This window comes from Pipistrellus kuhlii, unplaced genomic scaffold (assembly GCF_014108245.1).
Source record: "Pipistrellus kuhlii isolate mPipKuh1 unplaced genomic scaffold, mPipKuh1.p scaffold_m20_p_2, whole genome shotgun sequence".
Taxonomy (NCBI): Eukaryota; Metazoa; Chordata; class Mammalia; order Chiroptera; family Vespertilionidae; genus Pipistrellus; species Pipistrellus kuhlii.
The window spans coordinates 167,384,732-167,404,644 of NW_023425515.1; the positions used below are offsets into that span (position 1 = coordinate 167,384,732).

Genomic DNA, 19,913 nt, shown 5'->3' on the forward strand with positions numbered 1-19,913 from the left:
CTCCCCAGCCTGTGAATGGTTCATTAGCTCCTATTTGACATTTGATGGTTGAGTCTGATTGGCTTTATTGTGGAATTGGACTTTCAAGAAGTCCCCAAGACAGAGCAATCAAGTTTCACAATGATCCCCAACTGCAAATTTAACAGCATAAATGGCAGCTGCGCCTTGGACTTCAATCCCACGCACGTTGCAGGGGAATTTGTATTTCGTCCCCACTTCGTGAACCTCACTCCTGCTCGGCACAGCAGGGCCCCTGACTCAGCAGCTAGGATTTCCTTGGCAGTTCTGCCTGGGTGCTGCACACAAAGAACCCCAGACCGGAGCATCGTCAAGATGAGCGTGTCCCGCTGAGGCCCTGGAGGAGAGCAAGGTGGAGGTCATGACCTGGCTGGGATGCAGGCTAACTGTACAGATGGGTCATTTGCACCCAAAACAAAAATGATAGAGGTGGCAGGTGCTCGGTTCCATGATGAGAGAGAGCATAGGGGTGCAGAGTTCCCAAGTAGAGGAGAGCAGGATGGACCGTGGTCACGGCTGGCTTCCTGGAAGACGGGGCTTGAGCAGGACATAGGAGAGGGCAGGGGAGGCATTCTGGGCACAAGATGTGAGCAAAGGGCTGGAAGAGCCAGAGGGGTCCCCCACTTCCTCTCTGGAGGCGGTGCCTCCTCGGGGTTCCTGACACATGGCACTGCCCTCGTCTGTCCTTACAGGGCCATGGGGCCTTTGAGAGTGGGACTATCTTAGCCATATCTGAGCCCTGGTACCCAGTAATGATTGTTGGCCAAATGAAGAACTGCTCCTAACCCTGATATATGCTTTCAGTATCTTGTTGTTATTACTGTTCTAAGGGTGTAGTTACAGGAACTATCATCTGTGTCGTTTCTTCAAAAGATCTGGATGCCAAGAATCCAGGAACCTCTGTGGGGTCGTGTTTATGGCAAGTTAGTAAACCTCTCTGTGCTCTGATGGTCCCCGTAAAGGGAGTGTTCTACAGCCTAGCACTGTGTGAGGAGTTCGTGTGTTTGGACTTGGAGAGCCCCTGGGTCAGGCCTGGCCCGTCATCAGCTCTGGGAGAATGCTGCCTGGCAACCTGAGCTCTCGTTTCATCCTTGTTATCCCCATTTCACAGCCCAGGTGTGTTTTCCCAGCTCACAGCGGGCAGCACTGCCACTCAAAGGAGTGCGTGATTGACTCTAGTTCACACAATAGTGGGACCTTGGCTCTGCCTGACTTCAAAGCCACAGCATCCAGACAGGTGCCGTGTGGGGCACACAGATACAAGTACACACACATCCTTCCTGCACCTGCCTTTGACCACCTGGGAGGAGGACAGAAATGCTGGCAGGAGCCTGGGCCAGAGGCACACACCACCTCCCTACAGAACAGTTCAACTCAAGCAGATCTCTTGAGGCCTGCCGGTCTCATCTTTGCTCTGTTCTCCCTCTGCTTCATGCTACCCCCAAGACCAGATTTCACTATCAGGTCCCGCCTGTGGCCTGAACGTTTTCCTTCCTCTCCTCCGATTTCAGCCTTACTGCTCACCTCAGCATCCACTACCTAGAGACCAAAGACTCTGGTATCTATAATACCTGCCAGCAAGGAGGGTCTTTCCCAAAATGACTTTAGGCATTACCCCTCCTATCACCTCCGAGAAACATCACTAGGTGACTGTCACGGCCACATTGGTAGGACTCCCCCAGACGTAGAGTTAGGAACTGAGAGGTTCTTCATCACCCTCAAATCAGACAGCATAAATGTTTACTCAACCAACAACTCTCAGGGGATATGGATTTATTAAAGAACAAGGGCAATTGGCCTCTCTGCCTGCAGTGTTCCCTGCCCTTCACCAGGGGGCAGTCCTGATTCACTTATTTGTGTTTAAACACTACCCAATCCTCAGTCCAGAAAGAGGTTGGCAAGAAAATAAACAAACCTAAAAGGTGTGTGTGTGTGTGTGTGTGTGTGTGTGTGTGTGTGTGTGCAGATCAGTACAATATGAGTAGACTGAGAAAAGTTTCCAAAGAGAAGATATAGATTGAATGAGATTCAGATACTAATATTGAGGCACAAATTTGGTTCTAGGTTTCAATTTGATCATAGCAAGAATAGAACACTCACTGGGTCACTCACTTCTCCAGAGAAAGGCCAAAACTGCATTTAGGAGGCTGTTGGGAAACCCACCACATCTTGGTTCATACAACTCCTCAGATAGGATCTTCCAGATTGGTTCTGCTCCCATGTTGGGCCCAATGTACTGATCCTCATTTAAATTTGTCTTCTCTCCATATTACCCTTAAATTGAAAGTGATAGTTCAGAGCTCTGGCTCTAGAGCCAGATGTACATTCTCACTGGATCCACTTCCTCTTCCCCTCTCCTCTCCATCCCACTCCAATCAGATTTTCATCTGCTACTTTCCTGAAATTGATGTCATCAAAGTCACTAGCAACTTCCTTGTTGCCAAATCCAGGGGCAGTTCTCAGACTTGTTCTTGGCAGAGCTGACCCGGGAGCATGCTCCTGTTCCTGAACCCTTTCTTCACTTGGTTTCAAAGACACGAGTCTCTTTTTGGTCTCCATCTGCTTTGCTGGGTCCTCCTGCTCTGTCTTACCTTCAAATATTGCAGTGCCCTGTTATGGCTCAATCCTAGGATCTCTCTTCTTCTTCTTTCAGTCACTCCCTCAATCCAGTTTCGAGACTTTTAAGTATCAGATACACCCTGATGACCACAACATGTGTACCTGTGGCCCATATCTCTACTCACATGTCAAACAGGCATCATAAACTGAATACCTCCAAACTTTTGATCCCTTCCCCAGACTGATTTCCCATCTCATTAGATGGCAGCACCTATCTCATTAGATGGAACAACCTTAGACCTTGACCCTTTCCATCCAAGGAAACAGAAAATCCTGTGGGCTCTGGCTTCAATTAACCTACAGAATCCAGCTCTTCCTTTCTGCCTCTATTCTGACCTCTCATTCAAGCCATTGGCACTGCTCTGTGGGCAGTGGCTCTGTCTGTTTTCTTGGTTGGTGTATCCCATAGTAAAAACGTTGTTGATTAAATTATTGAATACCCTAGAGTTTGCTATGCACATAAGACACAAAAAGGAGTATGTATCTCAATAAATAAATAATTTCACAACTATAAAAATAAGAACAACCAACATTTTTTTAAACACTGTGTGCCAAGCTCCTTATATATGGCAGGAAGATGCTAGATGAGATGAATGAAGCTCAGAGAAGTAGGAAATTGGTCAACATCTAGTAATTGGTGGAGTAGATATTTGAATCATAGTCATTTATTCAATTTATCAAATATTTGTTGAGCACTTGTCATGTGCCATACATCGTTTGGGAAATAAATAAAACAGACAAATTTCTTACTCTAATAGAACTTAAATTCTAGTAAGGAAAGAAATGAGAGAAATGAAACGTACATTATGACAGGTACTACAAGAAAGCAAATTAAAGAAATGAGTGACAATAGGGAAAGCTCTCGATCAAGGATGATCAGGAAAGATGTCTTTGGGGAAATGACATTTGAGCAGAGACCTGAATAAAGTGAGAAGATGAGCCATATAAATATGTGAATAAAGAGCAAAGACCCTGCTGCCCTGGCTGGTTTGGCTCAGTGGATAGAGCATTGGCCTGGGGACTAACGGGTTTCAGGTTCGATTCCAGTCAAGGTCACATGCCTGGGTTGCAGGCTTGGTCCCCAGTAGGGGGTGTGCAGGAGGAAGTCAATCCATGATTCTCATCATTGATGTTTCAATCTCTCTCTCCTTCTTCCTTCTTCTCTGAAATCAATAAAAACACATTTTTCTTAAAGAGCAAAGACCCTAAGATAAACAATATATGGCATATTTGGGTAATAGCAAGGAAGCCAGTATGGCTGAGACCCAGAGAGTGAAAGGCAGAGATTTGGAGTTGAGGTAATAGGTATGGAGAGACATCACAGTGACCTTGGAGGCTAGTGGAAGCCTTCGGATTTTACCCTGAGGAAAATGAGAAGCCATTATTAGCATGTTTGAGCAGAGCAGAGAAATGATCTGACTTGGATTTCTGGCCGGTGTGTGGAGAAAGGCCTGAAGAGGAGCAAGAGTGGACATAGAGAGATCTGTTTGGAGATCACTCTTGGCCAAGTTTTGATGCTCAGTTATTTGATCAAATACTAGTCTAGACGTTGCTGTAAAGGTCTTATTTTAAATGTGGATAACAGTCTAAATCTGTAGACTTTAAGTGATTACGGTGGGAAGGCTTCGTCCAATAAACTGAAGGTCTTAAGAGCAAAGACTGAGGTTTCCTAAAGCAGAAGGAATTATCCTGAAGACTGCAACACAGAACCCCTGCCTGCTGGCTTCTCCTGCAGTTTCAGACTCAAAACTGCAACATCAACTCTTACCTAAGTAGTGGCCTGCCAACCTGCCCTACAGATTTCAGATTTGCCTACTATTGAATAAGCTAATTCCTTAAAAAATAAATCTAGATAGATCGATCAAACGATCAATTGATAGAATAGAATAGAATAGAATAGAATAGAATAGAATAGAATAGAATATTTATCTCTTTCCCCTATTGGTTCTGTTTCTTAGGAGAATTCTGACTAATTAAAGGCTGTTGCAATAATCCATTAGAGCAATGGTCAATAATGATGGCTTGAACTTAATAGCAGTGGAGATGGTGAGATATGGGTAGGATCTAGAAATATTGTGAAGGCAGAGCTACTGGATTTGCCCATGAATTAAATTTGGCAAGTGAAAGATACAGAAACGTCAAGAATGACAGCCATATTTTTTACCTGAGCAACTGGGTGAAGAAACTGAGTAGCTAGAATAATAAGTCCACAGCAGAGAGAAGAAGTCAGGTGAGGGAGTGGACAGGGCACCTACTGATGGCATTAAAGTCCTGAGACTGGATAAGATCACCAGTCCTGGTGACTGTAGACAAAAGGAAGTGACCTGAGGACTGAGCTCTGGAGCCCTTGGGGCATTCTAAGGTCTGGAGATCAAAAAGAGAAAGAAAAGCCAACCAAAAAAATTGAGAAGATGGGCCAGTGAAAGTGCCAGAAAACTGGCGAGTATGCATCTCAGACACTGAGTGCAGAGTGCTTTATTCCAGTGGTCAGCTGTGACCATCGCTCCTGGGAAAACAATCAATTGGAGTCAGGGAGAGTCATGGGCTCTGGGGCACCATGGTGGCAGGCATGTAACAGGAAGTCCAATGTAAAGAAAGAAGCCACCCAAACACGCACACACAGGCCAACTGTCACTCACTCTCATTGAGGCATCTACACAGAAACCAGAGTCAGAGTCACTTCCCACGTCCCTAAAGAAGGAAGTGTCCTGAGAAATGCCAATTTACAGTGGCTCGATGGGCGTAGCAGCATGGGTTTGCATCTATGATTTTGATGGATGGAAGGTCATTCATGAAGTGATTAGGAGGATATGGATTGATATGTGAATTTGAGTCATGTCAGGTAGATAAGAAAGTCACAGCTCCTCCCAGGGAAAGAGTGACACAAGATGGGCCCAGCTGGAGGGGCTGGAAGGCGGAGGAGGGACAGACACCATGTGGCCACAGGGGCCTCCGAACCTTACAATGTGTTCCTTGCCCCTTGGTGTGGGGCCAAGGGGGCTGAGCTTGCTCTAGTGGAAAGAGCAAGGATTTGGAAGTCAAGCATCCTCATGACAAACTCAAAAACTAGAGCATATCATGTTTTTACAGATGATGACCTTAGATCACAGAGGTGATACATTTGCCCAAGGTCACACAGGTGGCCAAATCCAGCTCTGGACAGATGGCACGTCATGGTGTTTAGGCTGCGCAGGACTAAGACCAGAACTGTTCCAGCTGTGGGGTCAGAGATGCAGTTTGTCAGGGAGGATTCCATGGAGAATGAGAGGTCGGAAAAGCACCCCTCGCTTCATGGCTTCCACAGGCCAGGCACATGCTAGTCACCTGTCATGCCGCTGGGATGGGGTTTTCCCATTTGTCTGCACAACAGCCAGCCACTATGAGACTGCTCATTATTTCTTCTACTTATTGATGAAGAAAGAAACAGAAGCTCAGCCCTAACCGGTTTGGCTCAGTGGATAGAGCATCAGCCTGCAGACTGAAGGGTCCTAGTTTTAAATCCGGTCAAGGGCATGTACCTTGGTTTCTTGCACATCCCCAGTAGGAGGTGTACAGGAGGCAGCTGATTGATGTTTCTCTCTCATCAATGTTTCAAACTCTCTATCCTTCTCTCTTCCTCTCTTCAAAAAGTCAATAAAATAGATTTAAAAGAAGCAGAGGCTCAGAGAAGCTAAGTAATGTATCTAAGTTCACACAGCTGATAAGTCATTTAAACCCAGATCTTCTTCCCTCCAAGGCTTAAGTCTCTTTTTCTTTTTTAAAAAATATATCTTCATTTATTTCAGAGTGGAAGGGAGAGGGAGAGAGAGTTAGAAACAACAATGATGAGAGAGAATCATTGATCAGCTCCCTAACCATAGCCCTAGCTCTCCTTCATGCTCCACACTGGGAACCAAGCCCAAAATGGGGCATGTGCCCTGATAGGGAATCAAACTGTGACCTCCTGCTTCATAGGTCAATGCTCAACCACTGAGCCACATCAGCCCTTTTCCTATAACACCATGAGCTGAGCAGAGGCAAGAATTGCATGTATAAAACCTGTTCATCCGTCTTACTCTCAGAGTGACTGTTAAAATACTAATACACATGGAGCCACTTTAAAATGGAGCCGAGCTGCCATGCCAGAGGAGTTGCCGGCCATGTCTCAGGCCTCAAACCTTGGGAATGTTCAAACGGGGCAAACTAGCTTATAGGCTGGGCCTGAAGCAGCTTCGTGCCCCAAAGAACAGTTTGCAAGGATAACCAGAGGGCAGAAATTATGACTATCAGACCAATGGCTACCCGACAGAAAATTAAAAACATTGTTTAGAACTCGCATCACTATCTTACGTAACCTGCACTGATAGATATGCCTTCCTCCTATTGATATAATCATTACCCTCCTTTTCTCTTCACACTCCTTGCCTTTGTCTCCTAATCAGAACATGAACTGGGCTTCAGCCTGAACTAATGCTTCCCAAATAACTATGTTTCTACCTCAAATAAATGCTTGTTGCCTTTCTTTGAAAGAGCTTTTATGTTTAGGTTAGCATGATATTAAATACCGTGCTTGACCTCAGTGGGCCTTGGGTCACTCATCTGTGAAATGCAGACAACCATAACACCCATTCTCTAGGACCGAACAAAATCATGCCCATAAAATAGCACTGCGCCTCACACACAGTGAGAAGTGAGAGCTGTTGATCATCGGTGACTATTTTCAGTCCACCGATGAGAAAACATGGAAGAGACCATTACATCCTTCCGCGTCCAAAGAGTAAAGGCTGAAGTCTGGATGCAAAGCAAGACATAGGACATACCAAGCGAACTCTGCTTTCCCCATTTCACCCCAAGATAAGACAGGAAATGAGTTGCAGGCAGGTGGAATGCATCAGTGAAAGCATGCGATGAGATGAGGCCTGTGCGGTAGAGGTGGCCTGAGGGAGCGGGATGAGATGCTAGGCACCCTTCCCTGGTATGCATGGGTGCCTACCACATACTAGGCTCGGTGCCCAGCAGAACTGAGGCCTGGCAGGGGCGCCGTTTACAGCTGCCTGAGCAGGCAGAGGTGATAACGCCTGTGGACTTCACTCTCTTGTCCCTGGCCCAACCTTCAAACATGGAGGCGTGGGTTGTGCATTGCCTAGAAAGCAACTTTGAGCTTAAGGGCCTTGCCGTGGTATGTACCACCCAGAAGAGGGCGAGCTCAAGTGGGCACCATCGTTCACAGCAATCTCATGCGGTGGGTTCCATCACTCCACCCATTGGATGGAAGAGGAAACTGAGGCTTCGTCAAAGCTGTTGTGACTTGTCCAAGATCACACTGCTGCAGGCTTTGAACCCCAGGCAATCTGTCTCCAAGCCTGGGCTCTGGCTGGGGGAGGTTACTGGCTTCTGAAAGGCACAGACGGGTGAGATGAGTCCATCACAGCCTGAGGACACCCAGGCCCTGGTGAGAGATGCATGCAGAGGCAGGCTGAGGGCCTGCACTCAGGCTGATCAGAAGAAGGATGATCCTTCAATAGAGCTGGGAAGAGGGAGTGGAAGAAATGTAGGTCTAGGGACACACAAAAAATTCCGTATCTGCCCACCTTTCCTGAGCCAGCAGATCTTATGCCCAGAGAAGCATGGGCTGGCCTGAGTCAGAGATAGTGAGTCCTCACTTGGCCATTGACTAGTGACCTGGGGCAAGTCACTTTAACTCTGGAGTGACTTTCCCTGTTTGTAACATGGTCTCCCTATCATGTCACTCCTCAGATAGCATGGGGAGGAGCCGAGGAAAGTGGTGTGGTCCGAGGCCCGCCCACAGAGCCCGCACACGTGCCCTGGCCCCCCTCCTTTCGCTCCTTTTCTAAGAATGGACTCTAGGCTTGTCACAAAGTTGGCAGGTGTCTACCCCACCCGGCTGCCCAGTTAATGAGTGACCAGAGTGCATGGCTTATAAAAGCTGCTAGCCGGAGAGGCAGGTAGCAGCTGGGTGGATGGCTGAGGCGGGGTGCCGAGGGAGCAAGATGGGTGGCAGGACTCTGTCAGGGCTTCTGACTGGAGTGGTTCTGGTCCTCCTGGTGCTCCTGCAGAGCACACAGTCAGTCTACATCCAGGTGAGTCCTTCCAGCCAGAATGGCCTTTAACTCAAGGTTCCCGTGGTGGGAGGTTGGGATGGGGAGAGGGTGATGGGAATTCATGGGATACAGGGGTGGTAGGGGGGAACAGGGCCTAGAATTCAGCTCAACACACATTCACTGCCCAGGGACTAGGACAGCTGGGGATGTGGGCAGCCGGTACACCTATGGCTATGGTGATAGTGACAATGGCAGTAATACTAAATGGCTGTTATTCAGCATGACTCTTCTCAGAGACAAGCCCATCCTGGTCAGAGGGCAGAGGATGGAGCAAGGCTTGGAGCCTGTCCTTGAGAAGCCTGAAGGGAGAGGGAGACCCCTGTAGGCTCCCGCAGCTCCCCATGTTCACGCGTGTACGGGTGCAAGGGAGAAGCACCAGAAAATGTCTCCCTGGCAGGTAACATTGCAGGATGAGCTGACATTGCAGGATGAGCAGGAGGTAGCAAGGCATGGAGGACACCAATTCCCCAGTCAGAGGGCACCGCATGGGGAGCAGTCCGCATGGGGCCCAGGTCTCCTTTCATAGGTCTGTAGCGCTTGGTGGCTCCCGCTCCTGCTGGGCAGGGCCTCCAGGAGAAGAACAAAGGGTTCTGTGGAGGGTACCGGAGCACCTCCACCTCCCCCGGCAGCCTGGCCAGCTTGGGGTTGCCATCATTATGGCCTGTCGGTTCAGGGGAGGTCACCCAGTTATGGAGTGTGCCCTGGGTACCAGGCACCAGGGAGGAGGGGACATGGTTTCCTCCATTTGTCAGGTGAGGCGCAGAGTGGGGAAGAGGCAGGCACCTGGTTGGGAAGAGGAGGGATTTGAACTGGGGACCACTGGCCCCCAAAGCCCATGTCTTAAACCACAGCGCTCCACACACAGCCTTGCTGTGGCCTCACCTGGAAATGACTAGGGGCCCGTGGCTGTGGTGTGAAGTGTCAGACACCATCTCGTACTTTCCCTGAGAACAGGGAAGGCTGGGGTCTGGGGAGTCCTGGTCTCAGTCTAGGGTTTTTTTATTGTTGTTTGTTTGTTTTTTGTTTTTAATATATTTTATTGAGTTTTTACAGAGAGGAAGAGAGAAGGATAGAAAGCTAGAAACATCGATGAGAGAGAAGCATCGATCAGCTGCCTCCTGCACACCCCCCAATGGGGATGTGCCTGCAACCGAGGTACATGCGCTTGATCGGAATCGAACCCGGGACCCTTCAGTCCAAAGACCGACGCTCTATCCACTGAGCCAAACTGGTTTTGGCTCAGTCTAGGTTTTAATGCCCTCCCATTTCTCCCCGCCTCCCCAGTACCAGGGCTTCCAGGTCCAGCTGGACTCCGTGAAGAAACTGAGAGACCTCGAGAGGCAGTCGGTGCTCAGCCCCCGCCTGCAGGCCCAGAGCCTCCTGCCCACCCCGTGCTACCACCCGGCCCTGCCACGGGACCTCCAGCCCATCTGCACCTCCAGGGAGGCCGCCAGCATCTTCAAGGCCTTGAGTGAGTGTCCCCGCCCCTGGGAGCTCCCTGCCCTTGTCCCCTTCCTCCCCGCACCCCAGGCCAGGTTCAGTTCCTCCACCTCACCATATTTCTATTAAGTACCCAGCGGCTGGGGACAGGGCGATCCAAGATACACAACACCCTTTCTCCAGTTTGGGCACCAAAAGCCGTGCAGGTCCCAACAACCGGAACCAACTGGTCATCCTCCATCAAAGACCTCCTGGATGGGAGGGAAGGGCCCCGGAAAATGGAGCCGTGCGCACTGACTGTGATGCAGTGACGATGGGGAGCACAGCGGGACACGAGGAGGGGTGACTCACGTCAGGGGTGGCATAATGAGTCTGAAAGGCTTCCAAGAGTAAGGTGACCAGACGTCCCGCTTTTGGCGGGACAGTCCCGATTTTTTAATAATTTGTCCCACGTCCCGTGGCGTTTTAAAAAAGTCCCGATTTTTGGAAAGAATCGGGACTTTTTAAAAACGCCGCGGGATGCGGGACAAATTATTAAAAATCGGGACTGTCCCGCCAAAAACGGGATGTCTGGTCACCTTACCCAAGAGGTGACTTCGAGGCTGAAAGGGAAGAGATGAAGCAGAGCTGGCCAGGAGAAGGTAGTGACTAGCTAGCATTGAGTGCCAGGTCCTTGTCAGCCCTGTGCCTGCATTCTCTCCTCACAACCACGCTGTCCGTCAGGCCGTGACTGTCCCTTCAGGAGACGGGAAACGCAGGCAGAGTTTAAGTGACTTGCCCAGGCTCTGTGAGGAAGGAGAGGGCCTGGGACTTAATCCCAAGATGTTCACTCCGTTTCTAAAATGTCACGCTCTTCATCTGTGAGAAAAGATGCGGGCCCTCTAGGCAGGCTTCTCTGGCCGCCTGGCCAGCAGCTCCCTGGACCACAGGTGTTTCAGGTTCACGTTCAGCTGACCGGTTCTCTCCCCCTGCCCAGAGACCATCGCCAACACCAACTGTGAGCTGTGCGTGAACGTTGCCTGTACCGGCTGCCTCTGAGATGGCCCTGGATATCCGGCGCCAGCCCTGGACACCTTGTCTCCCCCCACCAACCACTGCCTTTGCAGCCTCCCCCCCGCCCCCAAGCTCTGGCGGTGCCCTGGCCACCTCGGTCATTGCCACCCTCCCAGGACCAAATCCGCTGGTTCTGGCACAGAGCAGCGTGACTCGCAGTTGGAGGAGAGTTTGGCCCCTTAGAAAGCCCTGCTGCTGAATAAAGATGCTCCACCCACACGTGAATCAGAGTCCGTCTGTCTATCCCCGAAGCCAGGGGAGGAGCTTCTTGGGAGTTGGGTGGGCTGAGGACACAGTGTGGGCCAGAGTTAGGAATCCCCAGGTTTCCAGCACCCAAGGAGCCTGTTCACTAAGTCCTGTTTGGTACAGAAGGGAGTGAGCTCAGGGCAGGAAACAAGGCACCCATGCTCCACAGAGCACCCAGACCCACCTACCCCAAGCTGAGCTCAAGGCCTGGCCTCGCTGCAGGGCCAGAGCTCTGAGTTCCTGATGGGGTGGGGGGAGCTCCCTTGCTTAACTGGGACAGGGTGGGTGGAGGAAGGATCACGTGATGCCCCCTCCAGTCCCATCTCCAAGCTGACTGACCACGTGCTCACGGTGCCTGAGAAGATGGGCCCTTAGCTTTCACCCTCGGTGTCCCCTGGCCCCAGATGGGAGGTATTTCCTCCCTGGGCCCTGGAGAATATTAATAACAATAGCCTTCGTTATTGCGCTTTTGCTTTAGCCTAGGCCAGTGGTGGGCAAACTGCGGCTCTTCCACAAAATACCACGGCCTGGGCGGGTCTATTTGGAAGAAGTGGCGTTAGAAGAAGTTTACGTTTAAAAAATGTGGCTCTCAAAAGAAATTTCAATCACTGTCCTGTTGATGTTTGGCTCTGTTGACTCATGAGTTTGCCGACCACTGGCCTAGGCGCCAGTCTAAACCCTTGGCACGTGTTAACTCACTAAGCCTCACAGCAGCCTGAGCAAGCAGGTACTGTTCTGAGTGGCATCTCCACTTCACGAGGAAGTACACCGGGTTCTGAGAGGACCAGTCCTGGCACAGCAAAGCGGTAAAGCAGAATTCTTCCCGCAAAGTCTGGGCCGGAAGCTGTGCTCTGAAATGCCATGCTGTGCCTCCCCGTGACACCGGCCCCGGCTCCTGGCCCTCAGCCCCCGGCCCCCCGCTCCCCGCCTCCACATCTTCCCTCGCAGTGGCCTCTGGTGCCATAACTCAAGGCCAGAGCGGAGCTGGGAATTCCCCAGAGTAGGGCCTTTCCACAGCATGGGGTCCTCCCCAGCTTCTGCCTGGGGCAGTGAGAGAGGAGGAAAGTTGGGTACAAAGGAGCTGGGGCCTCTGAACTCAGTCCCCGCAGCCCCGCTCTGGACCAAAGCAGCAAGAATCCCCCCAGAACTCCACCCCTCCTGATCATCCAGTTCTGCTACGAGTCCCCCCCCCCTCCCCATCTCCTAGCCCGCCAGGCCGCAAAAAATCCCCGAAGCTCCAGCCCCTTTCCCTTCCTACCCCACAGGCCCTTGCAATGCCTCCTGCATCTGTGAGAGGAAACAAGTCATCTTTTCTGTCAAAGAACAGTTTAGACAGCCGCCATTTTGGACCGGGTGACTTGGCAGCCGCCATGTTGGCTGCATGGCTTGCAGCTCTTTGAATTAGCCAATAGCAAAAGACTGGGGGCCGCCCTTTGAATTAGCCAATAGCGAAAGACTGTGCACCTGAGCTCCAATCAAGAGCAAAGGACAGCCGGAACCGGTTTGGCTCAGTGGATGGAGCCTCGGCCTGAGGACTGGAAGGTCCCAGGTTCAATTCCGGTCAAGGGCATGTACCTTGGTTGCAGGCACATCCCCGGTGGGGGCTGTGCAGGAGACAGCTGGTTGATGTTTTTTTCTCATCGATGTTTCTAGCTCCCTGTCTCTCTCCCTTCCTCTCTGTAAAAAAATCAATAAAATATATTATATATATTTTTTTAAAGAACAAAGGACAGGTCATGTGTCTCAGGGATTATAAAGCCAAGCAGCCCAACTACTCGGTGTGCACGCCTTCCAGACCATGTGTGTGCACCCTTCTACGTAGAAGTTAATATGTGTGTCTGGCTGCCTGGCTCCTGAGTGTTTTGTATTCTACCAGAACCCCTGACTTGGGGGGCTCACCTAATTTCTAGCACGTCCCTCTGGGCCGCTCTCATCTCTACCATCACTCGAGGTGGGCGTTTAGCGCACTACCCCAGACCAGGACAGAGCTTCCTCCCTGCCCTTTCCATCCCCACCACCTTACCCTCCCTGCGTTCCTGGCACCTCTCAAGTCTCAGCCAAGCTCATGAGCCACGTGGCCTCCTCTCCACCAGTCCCTCCAGCCGTTCTGGGTTCCCACCTGCCTGGGGAGGAGGCAGTGAAGGAACTGCCACTGACCAAGTGTCCTTCCTGTGCCAGGCACAAGGCTGAGCCATCCACACAGAAAGAAGAGCAACAATGAGAGCATCAACGAAGTGCTCACCGTGGGTCCCGCGGGGGGAGCCTTAACAGCTTTTCCTGCATCACCTCATTTACTCTTCCCTCACCCACGTTTTATTTAGGGGTGAAAAGAAAGGCTTTCAAACAACTCACTTCTGAAAGCTCTAAAGGTGGAATCTCTCCTCTCTCCCCACCGCCTTGTCATCCCCCGTTTACAGGTGAAGAGCCCGAGGAAACGGCCCAAGGGGCCTGCCCACAGTCTGGCAGCTGCGAACAGGTGGCGCCAGGACTCACGCCCGGAGAGCGGAGAGCAGAGAGCGGGCTCCAGGGCAGGAGCATTACGTGCTCCTACGCCACCACAGGGCTCCCCCGATGCCCCTGCCGCCTGGGAGGCAGGGTCTGCCATCCCCACTTGTGGCTGAGGAAGCCGAGTCTCAGAGCGGGAGCACGGCTTGTAAAGGACACGCTCAGGCTCCAACTCAGCCCGTGTGCCTCCCGGGCGCCCTGGCCGCCTGACTGCAGAGAGGGAGTCCGCCCACCCAGCGCCAGCAGAGCCGAACACTGAACACCAACAGCCGCAGGGGATAAACATTGGCTATTTTATGGTGAACGTGCTGCCCCGGAGAATGGGAAGCTAATGCTCAGAAGCCCAAACTCCCCGTGGACGGGTAGGTTACAGATGATAGAGGGCAAATCGCAAGGCACGGTGGGTTCCGGGTCCAGGGCTGTGCAGGCACACCCCGAGGAGCACTCTGGCGTCCCTCTGCCCAGTTTTATGGGAAAGCAGCCAGGGAGGCCTAACGCCTTAGGATGCAGGAGCTGGAACACAACTTAGGTCAAGATAGTACCTTTAGCTTAGCAGAGCCCACGCCTTGTGACCCTTAGTGAGGGCTGTGCCGCTGTTTCTGGCTGCCCCCGGGGTTAATGACTAGAAGGGAAGGCTCAGGCTTACGGGGCAGGCTGGGAAGAGTGCTGGGGCAACATAGTCAACAGAAATCCTGCACTGAATCAGGACCCCTGGTGTCACCCAGGTGAGCCGTTCCAGTGCCTTGGCCCTTCCTGCTTCTGTGTGTGTGTGTGTGTGTGTGTGTGTACCAACCGCACCTTCTAGAATACCCTCTGCCCCCATCTCCACACAGGCTTTGAAATTCCATCCATCCCAATGCAAATCCCAAGAGCTAAGCAAATGCCTGCCTCCCCTCCCCTTCACCAAGCCTTCCCTGACTCCCAGGACATCGTTCTCTGAATTCGGCAGCCGGGGGTACCCCACTTGGGTCACCAGTTCCCCTCCACCCTTCTCCCCAAGAAGGACCCAAGAAGGTCGCCTCCTCTTTGCTCCTTCCCTCTACCTCTCTCCACCCCTCACCGCCTCACCCCTGCCTGAGCCATTCTCAGCTTGACCCTGCCTCCCCTTTCTTTGGTTTGTTTGTTTCTACGGTTTATGGCGTTGGTATGTTTGCATATAGCCTGAACTTTACATACATCATACACACACGTTTTGCATGCGGCACTGCCCCTGGCCTGGGAGGCAGGTGCTGTGGCTACCCAGTCTTCCAGAGGAGGAGACTGAGGCACAGAGAGGCAACGCTCCTTTTCTGCCATCACCCGGCAGGTGGAAGACCTGAGACTCGAACCCTGTGGCTCTTGCTTTCCCCTGCTCTGTGACATTCTCATGCAACCATCCACGCGGCAGGCCTCACCCGCTCTGGGGAGCAGAGAGACTTTCCCAGGCACAGAAGCCATTGCACCTCAGAGTGGCCAGAGCTGTGCAAGGGGTGTGGGTGGCCAAGGTGCCTAGGGAGCCCCGAGGACAGAGTGGGAGCATGAAGGCCCCCTCCTGGGCGGGCGGGAAAGCCTCCTGAGGAGAGGCCCTGGGAGTGGAAGGGTGGGGCCTGGTGGGACCTGGGCAGGGGTGTGGGGAGAGGAGTATGCAGTAGTGAGACGGGGAGAGGAAATGCTGAGAGCTATGACTTTGGAAGGGGGGAAGAGGGTATGGGGGGGAGGGGAGGAAGCAACACTGAAGTGATCAGAGCAAGCCAGACCCTGAGGCACCTGGAATACTCTAGAGCTCAGGGCCAGTGCTTTGGGCCCTGTGACCCTGTGCAGAGATATGGCTTCCTGACTTTGGTGGCTCCAGGACGAGTGAAAGAGCAGAGGTTCCACCTCCTCCACTGCTGGTCTGGAGAGTCAGGTTCCCCGGTGCAGGGAGAGTGGGGTCCTTGTGCTTTACACTCAAGGCCCTGAATGTGCGAGGGCAGGTAGGCATTCACGAAGCTGGGTGATGCATAGACTGAGAGGTGAGGAATGAATGAAATCAACGCCAGGAGTACTCTGGAATCTGGTTTATTAGAGGCAGGTTGGAGAAGCAGCCAGCAGCTGGCAGCTCCGGTGGGTTCAGGGGCTGGGTCTTCCCAGGCTGCTCTCTCCTTGGTCCTCCATGGGGGGCAGGGTAGATTAAGATGCCAGGAGTGGGAGCATTCTGCAGGGGAGGGACAGAAGACAGCAAGCCCCTGCTGTCCTAGCATCCAGCACAGGCAGCATAGGCACAGAGCTCGCATGTGCTCGGGTCCTCAGCGATGGCCTCTGGACAGGAGAGATGGGGCCCCATGAGCATTAGCTTCTCTTCCCCAAACCCCTCCCCCCTCCTTTGAGCCAGAGCTAGGACATCTGCCACCCAGCTCCCGGGAGAAACCCAGGCCTGTCCTCTATGACCAGTTGGGCTTCCTGCCTCAAACCAGGACATGTGCCGCTCAACCCAGCCAATCAGAGCAGCGTTTCCACCCAGAAAAGAGCTACACCGTGACACGGTGCTACTTGCATCAGTCAGAGCCCAGACCTTCCTAAAGGAAGCCTTGCCAATTACAACCAAGAACTAATTACAGCAGAGGGCTTCCCGTGACTCACCCCTCCGAGCAGAGCCCCGCCTCTGAATCCCACCAATCAGAGCACTCCTCTTCTTCAAGTGCCACCAATCAGGGAATGCCCCACCCATCAGACAGGAGGCTACTCACCCAGCCTCCTGAGGATCTCATTGGCGTCGGGCTCCTTGCAGACAGGCTTGATCTCTGCAGGCAATTTACCAGAGCTACAGAGGGCGGGAACCGCAGGTCCGTCAAACTGAATTCCGTTCCCAACGCTGGGCTCCTGGAGCTCCCGCAGGCCCTTGAGCTTCTTCACTGACTCCAGAGAAAAGGAGAACTGTCCATCCTGCGGGAGACATGTCCAGAGCATGAGGCCAAGCTGCAGCCTGCTCCCTGACTGTTTCCTCCGGGACTGGCCCCCTCTCCAGCCCCAGCGGCTCAAGCAGGGCTAGTGGCTCATGGGAACCAGACCCTCCTCTCAGGGCACCATGAGGTAGTAAGAGCTCGGGCCTCAGAGCCGGACAGTGGGCTTGGACCCTGGTTTTGCTCTGTGCCCATTCCCGCATGTTAGGAGGAATGGAGGAAATGGATGTGATGTGTCTGGGACACAACAGGTGTCCGATATGTGGGAGCCATGGTGCTGATTTTCGGGGAGAGGTACGGAGCTGGGACCAGGTTCCGCGTGGCCACGCCCACGCTCTTTTCACCCCTGACTGACAGTCACGTGGGCTGCTCACCTGGCTCCCAGCTCCTGCCTGCAGCCTGGCTGATGTTTGAGAAGCAATAAAAGCCCGCCCCCCCCTCCCCCCCAAGCCTGGCTGAGATAGAGGGGGGCCCCTGCAGGGTGCATCCACACTCAAGGAGACCATATGAGTCCTGAGATCCAGGCCCGTACTCAGTCTGAGGACAGGACTAAGAAGGAAGGTCTGGAATTGAACCTGAGGCAGGATCGTCAGAAGCTAGGCGAATTCCTTGGCAAGTGGAATTGGGAACTGATAGAACTGAACAAATTGGTAGAGCAATTCACAGCCAGATACAGACGGTCACGGGGGCGGGGGGGGGGGGGGGGGGAGCCGGGGCGGGGGTGTGCACTAGCCATGGGCAAAACTGGCACCGGACCTGGCCCCCCAGGGAGCTCTTCCTTCCCCTGGCTTATCACCAATCATGCCTGACCTTTCCCTGACCTTTCCTCCCTAGAGATAACATCTAGGCCTGGGTGTATTTCAGCTCTAGGCCCAGAAAAGCAGCAACACTAGTGCTGGTGACTCCAGGACTAGCTGCAATAACTAATGAGCCCTTGCCTGGTGCTGTCCAATCAATAGAGACCAAGACCCTAAATGGATACACCTGGAAAAGCTGATGACTATTCTATTGAGATCCTCCCCTAAGACTTCCAAACTCCCAGCCTTTAAAGCCCTCCACACAAAGGTCCCAGCTTTTCCCTCCCCCCTTCCCCACCTCCATTCCCACCCCTCGCCCAGCATGCATCTCCTAAACTTTAAGGGTCCTCAGGAGACTTGCAACCAGGGGAGCAATGGGCAGCGGCAGCTCGTCCTGGTCTGACCCCCTGAACCTACGTCCAGGGTCCCCTCTTCTCTGACTCTCCAGGGAGCTAACGGCAGCCCCACCTTGGCTCACTTCCTTCCTATAAGGTTCCTAGAGAGCCAGAGCCACCTGCCTAGTCTCCTTTTGCTTCTTCTATCCTAGGCCCTTCCTTGTTTCACTGTCCCCAGCTTTAATAAACATCCTCTCAAAACACCTAGTCTCGCGTTATGACATCTTCCCTGCACAAAGACAAGAACCCACGCACTGCAGGCTGGCCTGAGGCAGACCTGCTCCCACCCTAGTCCCCTTTCTAGTGACAAATCCAGCTCCAAAGAGGGGGTGCTCTCTCAGGGCACCGGCCCTGTGTCCTGGGGTCAGAGAGCCGGCCAGGCAGGGAAGGGACAGGACTTACCTGCACAGTGACTGCCCCTGCCAGGGCAGCGCAGGCTCCCAGGAGGCACAGAGCGGCGAGCGGGAAGGTGTTCATGGCAGCCGTGCCCGAGAGAGGAGTGGCTGGTCCTGGGTGCCAACGGGAAACAGTTGGGGCTTTTAAAGAAAGCGAGGTTACTGAGTAACCCGGGAACTTTTTGGCAGGCTCATCTGCTCACCTGTAAATTAGGGCCCAATCAATTAAGGCTCAAGACAGTCCTGGCAGATAAGAGATCAGTCCCCTCCCTGGGTCTCATTTTTGACCCACAGCCAGCTGGGTCCCAAAGTCACTCCCAACCACATACACTCGCTGACGCTGCTCTGGGCCAGGTCCCATGCTGAGGCAGGTCTGTAGACCCAGCATGGTCCTTGGGGAGGGGTCCCACACAATGCAGGGTGACCAGGGGAGGGGAAGGGGGCTCAGGGTGGAGAATGGAGGGGCTCCTCCCCCAGTCCAGGGGTAGAGCAGTTCAGGAAGGTTTCCCACAGAAGGGCATGCCACTGCCCAGTTCTGGTGAATGGGTGGGCATTTTCTTAGAGAAGGGGTGGGCATTTCTTACAGAAGATGCTGCATTTATGACAGCCAAGGTGAACTAGGCCTGGACTGTTCAGGGAAATGGAGTTCTGCAGCCGGGAGGGGGTGCGGAGGGAGTTTGGAGAGGCTTCACGTGCCGAGAGATGAGGCTGCGGGCCAAGGCACTAGGTGTGGCCACTGTGACTGGGAGGAAGGACTCAGCTCTGCCATCCACAGGCCCAGTTCAAACCTTACCCACTGCCCAGCTGCAATGCGTGAGAACTTGGGCAAATCGTTTCCTCTCTCTGAGCCTCATTCGGTGTCCCTTGTGCCCTCTTTGGGGACTAATACTAATACCTGCCTCATGGGGTTATTTTTGTCAATAGCGGCATCCACTTCTGGTCCCCACTGGCCTCTCTAGGGACCTGCCCATCCAGAGCCACAGCCTGTCCTCATTTGCACTGATTCCACTGTCATGCCTGTCCCTCAGACTCAGATTATCTTCAAATGAGCCCCTTCTCTCTCCCTCGCAATTCCCTTCCCCCCAGTTTCCCCAACCTCCTCCCCAGTCCTGCTGTTTCTACCTGCTGACCAGCCCCCATGTGTGCCCTCCCATTCTGCTTCCCCTCCCCCACTAGCCCAGCCTACTCCCCCCACACACACACACACACACATACCCTGGCCCTTCCTGAGCATGCTTCCTCACTGTTGAACATGCTGTTCTGTCTTGTCCCTAGGCGAACTCCTACTCAAACTACAAGGCCCTGGTCAAATAACCCCCACTGCATCCTCAGCTAAACCACTTCTCTTCGTCCCCACAGGACTCAGTGCAGTCCCCTCTGGGGATCTTGCTGAATGGGATGACCTGGCTATGTGTGTCTGCCCCTG

The 19,913-nt window shown here is 52.8% G+C and overlaps 2 protein-coding genes across 2 annotated transcripts; one reads left to right on the forward strand and one right to left on the reverse strand.

The window, feature by feature from the left end:
- The first annotated feature begins 8,561 nt into the window (after positions 1–8,561).
- Positions 8,562–11,456, forward strand: GUCA2B (guanylate cyclase activator 2B). The gene is made up of 3 exons (XM_036447640.2): positions 8,562–8,717; positions 10,023–10,209; positions 11,155–11,456. The coding sequence occupies exons 1-3, from the start codon at positions 8,598–8,600 to the stop codon at positions 11,214–11,216; spliced, it is 369 nt and encodes a 122-aa protein (XP_036303533.1). The 5' UTR covers positions 8,562–8,597; the 3' UTR covers positions 11,217–11,456.
- Positions 11,457–16,003: 4,547 nt separating this feature from the next.
- Positions 16,004–18,633, reverse strand: GUCA2A (guanylate cyclase activator 2A). Its single transcript, XM_036447471.2, has 3 exons — positions 18,495–18,633; positions 16,688–16,883; positions 16,004–16,259 (listed from the first exon to the last, which is right to left on the reverse strand). The coding sequence occupies exons 1-3, from the start codon at positions 18,567–18,569 to the stop codon at positions 16,195–16,197; spliced, it is 336 nt and encodes a 111-aa protein (XP_036303364.1). The 5' UTR covers positions 18,570–18,633; the 3' UTR covers positions 16,004–16,194.
- Between the last annotated feature and the right edge of the window lie 1,280 nt (positions 18,634–19,913).